At 46.8% G+C, this 5,224-nt stretch overlaps 1 protein-coding gene across 1 annotated transcript; it reads left to right on the forward strand.

The window, feature by feature from the left end:
• The first annotated feature begins 1,206 nt into the window (after window positions 1–1,206).
• MLNR (motilin receptor) lies at window positions 1,207–4,276 on the forward strand. Its single transcript, XM_074297493.1, is given in 3 exon segments — window positions 1,207–1,882; window positions 1,884–2,167; window positions 3,844–4,276. Coding segments are annotated over 3 exon segments (1,275 nt in total). The 5' UTR covers window positions 1,207–1,247; the 3' UTR covers window positions 4,200–4,276.
• Window positions 4,277–5,224: the final 948 nt, after the last annotated feature.

Genomic DNA, 5,224 nt, shown 5'->3' on the forward strand with positions numbered 1-5,224 from the left:
CAACAGGCAGGGAAGGAATATACTTAGAAATAAATGTTATATAAAAATAAAAGACATTTATTTTTTTCAAAACAATTCAAGGCAGTATACATGTGCCAATAAATAAGTGTGTGGAATCACATTACAAAGCCAAGGGACTTTTGAGAAGGGATTGGGTTTTTTCAGTGTTAACCTGACAGTGTAAATTACAAAGTAATTGTGTGTAGGTACACAGAGTTAGTTGGATGGCTAAGTGGATACAGTCAGGAAGAGCCAAGTTCAAATCTGGCCTCAGACATTTCTCTCAGACTGGGCAAATCACTTAACCTTGTTTGTCTTAATCCATTAGAAAAAAGAAATGGAAAACTATTTCTCTATCTTTGTCAAGAAAACCCTATAGACAGCTTTGGTAAGCTGGGTTACAGAGTCAACGGAACTGAACACCACCACTTAGATATTAATACTGTTTATATTTATTATAAATTATATTTCATTCTATATTATATACAATACACATATGTAATTATAAACATGTTTAATTCATCATAAATTATAGTTAAGCTTTGTTCTCTTTAAGTGAGATTGGGAGGGTAGGAGGGTTCCTAGGATAATGGTGCGGAATGGTAACCTGGCCTTCGTTTTACACCTGAGACCCAGGCAAGTTAAAAAGGCTTGTTCGGAAATCCGTCGGAGCCCGCAGGAGAAGCCTGGATCTCCTGGCTCCCAGTCCCAGGTTCCCCTCTCCCAAACCAAACCCGGTGTTGCACCGTAAGCTGAAGTGAGTCCGAAGCGAGTCCTGTTTTGAAGCGATCATGCAGGACAAACTGAGCCACAGAGTTTCACTGGCTGGCCCTTTTTTCTCCTCCTCCTCCTCCCCTGACAAAAGCTTGTGCCCTGCGTTCATTGAGGTAACTTCATTACGGTTCACAAATCTCCTCCCAAGGGGTCCTTCTTACATTGCGTAGAGGTGGAGAGGGGCGGCCGAGGGTCCCAGGGTCTCTCAGGAAGCGGGCACTGGGGCAGCGCGAAGTGGGCAGTAGAAAGAGGCGGAGACTGCGGGGTCGCATCGAAGAGGTGTTCTCCTCAGCGGTGGCTGAGCCCGAGACCCGGCAGTCAGGGGCGTCCGCCCTCGCCCGGCATTCCCCCTTTATACGCGGAGGCGATAGGGGAGGAACCCTCGGCCGCGGGCAAAGGACCCCAGCCAGAAGATAAAGCCCCTCCGGAAAGCGCTCCAGTTCCCCCGCCTGTCCCCCCTGCTTTCCGCGCTCATGGGTGGCCCCGGGAACGGCAGCGACAGCCCCGCTGTCGCAGCCCCGGAGAGTCGGCAGTGGTCCCTGCCGCGGTGCGACGAGAGCCGCTGCTCTCCCTTCCCTCTGGGGGCTCTGGTGCCCGTGACCGCCGTGTGCTTGGCCCTGTTTGCCATCGGGGTGAGCGGCAACGTGGTGACCGTGCTGCTGATCCGGCGCTACCGGGACATGCGGACCACCACCAACCTATACCTGGGCAGCATGGCCGTGTCCGACCTGCTCATCCTGCTCGGGCTCCCCTTCGACCTGTACCGCCTGTGGCGCTCCCGGCCCTGGGTCTTCGGGCAGCTGCTCTGCCGCCTCTCGCTCTACCTGGGCGAGGGCTGCACCTACGCCAGCCTGCTGCACATCACGGCGCTGAGCGTGGAGCGCTACCTGGCCATCTGCTACCCGCTGCGCGCCCGAGTGCTCATCACCCGCCGCCGCGTGCGGGCACTCATTGCCGCGCTCTGGGCTGTGGCGCTGCTCTCTGCCGGCCCCTTCTTCTTCCTCGTGGGTGTCGAGCAGGACCCGGCCCCCGACGGGACCAAGGGCGGCACGCTGGCAGTCAATGGCACCTGGCCGGCCGCCCCCTTGCCCTCGGAGACCATCCAGCCGATTAACCAGGTCTTCCCCGGGACGCCCACCCGCTACGCCCCGTCGGGGGAGCGCGGCGGCGGCGGCCGTGATGTTCAGCCGGGAGTGCCGGCCAAGCCGGGCTCATCTGGGCGCCCTGCGCGTCATGCTGTGGATCACCACCGCCTACTTCTTCGTGCCCATGCTCTGCCTCAGCGTTCTCTACGGACTGATCGGGCGGGCGCTGTGGAGGAGCCGAGCTCCGCTGCGGGGGCCGGCAGCCACGGGCCGCGAGAAGGACCATCGGCAGACCGTGCGGGTCCTGGGTAAGGGAAGAGTGCGGAGGAAGCGGGCGTCGGGCGAAAGGTGGGAAGCCTCCCGCTCGTCCTCCCTTTACTCCTCGAGGCTCGCTTCTTCCTCCTCCTCTAGTTCCCTTTTTCTTTGTCCTATTTCGTCCCTTTTTTCTTCTTCCTCCTTTTTCTTTCTATTTTTTCTCTTTCTTCATCCGCTTTTTTCTCTCATCCTTTCTTTTTCTTCCTCGTTTTCCATCTTTTCATTTTTTTCTTTTTTTCTACTCCTTATTCCTTCTCCTAAGCATGCACATTCAGTCCTCCAACATTCAGCATCCCCAAGTCTTAAGCCAGCTCAACTCTACACTTTTTTTACTTTGATTTTATTTTCTGCACTTATTTTTAATAATAGCTTGTTTTCAAAATACACGCAAAGATAGTATTCAACTTTCATCTTGCAAAACTTTGTGTTCCAAATTTTTTCTTTCTCATTCCACCACCCTCCCCTAGACAGCAAGTAATTCAATATGTCTTAAATATAGCTCTATACTTTCATGCACACACAGTTGTTTGCAAGTCATGAAACTGACCTAGCCCTCAAAGATCTTTCATCCCACTTGACCAATCAGGGTCTTGATATGGATGTTTTTGGAGGGGGGGGGGGACCACGAGTGTAGACTTCCCAGAAACCTTTATCCCAGGACAGATCCATCATCTTCTGGATCCAGTCTTTTTACTGTCCTATCATCTGGTCCCGAGAAAGCCATCTCCAACTCGGGTAAAGAGACCCTCCCACGTATTACCACGCCCATCCCCTTTCCCCAAAAGCCTCCCTTTCCTCAGATTTTGCTATGTGTTTTGTTACAGCATCTTCTCCGTTTATCTTATTCTGTTTGGACTGTGACTATTTGGGACAGATTGTAGCCTCTTTAGGACTAAGAATCTTTTCTTATTAAGGCTGATTCACCCTCAGTACCTAACACAATACGGATTTGTTAATTGTGAATAAAAATAAGAGGTCAGATTTCTGCACAAGAAGCGTTTCAGTGGAGAGCAAAGTGCTGTATTTGGAGTCAGATGACTTGAGTTTGAATCCTGGCTCTGACACTATCTCTCTGAACTTCAGTTTCCTTATCGGCCAATATGGGAGGAGACAGATGACTCTGGATGTATGTTCAAACTCTATGATCTGGACGTTTCTGAGCTACCTCTGCCTACCCTGTGAATAATCAAGTCTTCAATCTAGTCTTGCTCTGTCCTAGATCATGTCATTGTTCTACCTCTGTACACTCACTCTGTAACCCAGTTCACTCCACTGCTTTAAGGGCTAAGGTAAAATGGTAAGGGCTCCAGAAGTGTACAATTCTATTATAAATCAGATACCTATTAAACTAACCATCTTTAATAGTACCTGAGGAAGCAGTCTCTATTGGAATTAAAGTTGCCAAAATGACTTGTTATGGCTTTTGTTATTTTGGGATATCACATACATAAAATATCACTCATCACTGTTGGTAACCCTAATTAAAGCTTCTGTATATTGAAGTTGACTTTACACACTGGATGGGATTTGGGTTAGAAACATTTCTCTTTTTTTTGTTTGTTCTCATCGTTGCTGTTGTTATTCCCTGGATAAATCCCAAGAATGCCAAGTGAAGTAAAATTGCACTGCAAAAGCTTTTATTAATTTGTGTGTCTGTTTTTCTTTGCAGTGGTGGTGGTTCTGGCATTTATAGTTTGCTGGTTGCCCTTTCATGTTGGCAGGATCATTTACATTAACACCGAAAATTCCAGGACAATGTATTTCTCCCAGTACTTCAATATTGTGGCTCTGCAGCTTTTCTACCTGAGTGCATCCATCAATCCTGTCCTCTACAATCTCATTTCAAAAAAATACAGAGCAGCTGCCTATAAGCTCCTTCTTGCAAGACAATCTGGAGAAAAAGCTTCTGGAACCAGGGAGATAGGAGGGGAGACTGGAGAAGAAACCGGAGCAGAAACAGCAGGCTACACTGACACCAGTACAAGCTTTAAAAAAGAGTGCAGTCACCAGAAATCCCAAGAATGATCCCTCTGCTCTCAACAGAGATGGAGGGGACTATAGGTAGGGAATGTGGTAATGCCATCAAATAGAGTAACTATGTTAGTTGGTTTGGTTGAAAGGTTTTTCTGTTGTACTGTAAGTCCCTTGAAGGCAGGAACTGTTTTTGCTTTTGTTATTGTATCCTCAGATCCCAGCACAAGGACTGTAATAAATGGTTTATTGATTGATTATTAGATTTGTTACAAGGGTTGGCTCAATGCAGAGATGAGGAGCAAGATCAAAGGGAAGTGACTGAAGTGTGAAAACAAAGGCAACAAGAAAACTATTTTTAAAAGTTTAATAATAATAAACTAAATGTGTTAATTGAGTTATGAACATTTATCACCAATTCAGCTGGTGAGCTGGTTAAAAACAAACAATGATTTTTAAAAAGTCTTTATTTTGGGCAGCACTATATAATATTCTATTATTATTAGGAAACAGACCTAGCATCCCTAGTTTAGGAAAGGAATAAACAAATGATCAAATGAATGAATTAATAAGCAATTACTTCTTGGAAAATAATAATGCTAGATACTGAGGATACAAAGACAAAAGAGAGACATTCCCTGCACTTTGAGGGCTTACATTTTAATAGGGGGATATAATCTGTAATTGGGGTGTAGGAGCCATATAAGTGAGTTTTCGATGTGGAGAATCATAGGGCATGTGAATGGTCAATTAACTGAGGCAGTCGATTTGCTGTACAGGAGCAGATGTCTCTTTCAATTAAAAAATATTTAATGAAATTTTTGCTTCACATCCTTTAGGTATCAGTAGTTTCCTAAGCTCTTGACCTAAGTAGACTTCGTTGTTTAGTTGTGTCCAGCTCTTCTTGATCTCATTTGGGGTTTTCTTGGCAAAGATACTGGAGTGCTATATCCTTTTCCAGCTTATTTTACAGAGGAAGAAACTAAGACAACAGGGTGAAGTAATTCGCCCAGGGTCATATAGCTAGTAAGAATCTGAGATCACATTTGACCTCAGATCTTCCCAACTCTGGGCCCAGC

Source organism: Sminthopsis crassicaudata, chromosome 3 (assembly GCF_048593235.1).
Source record: "Sminthopsis crassicaudata isolate SCR6 chromosome 3, ASM4859323v1, whole genome shotgun sequence".
In the NCBI taxonomy this organism is placed as follows: domain Eukaryota; kingdom Metazoa; phylum Chordata; class Mammalia; order Dasyuromorphia; family Dasyuridae; genus Sminthopsis; species Sminthopsis crassicaudata.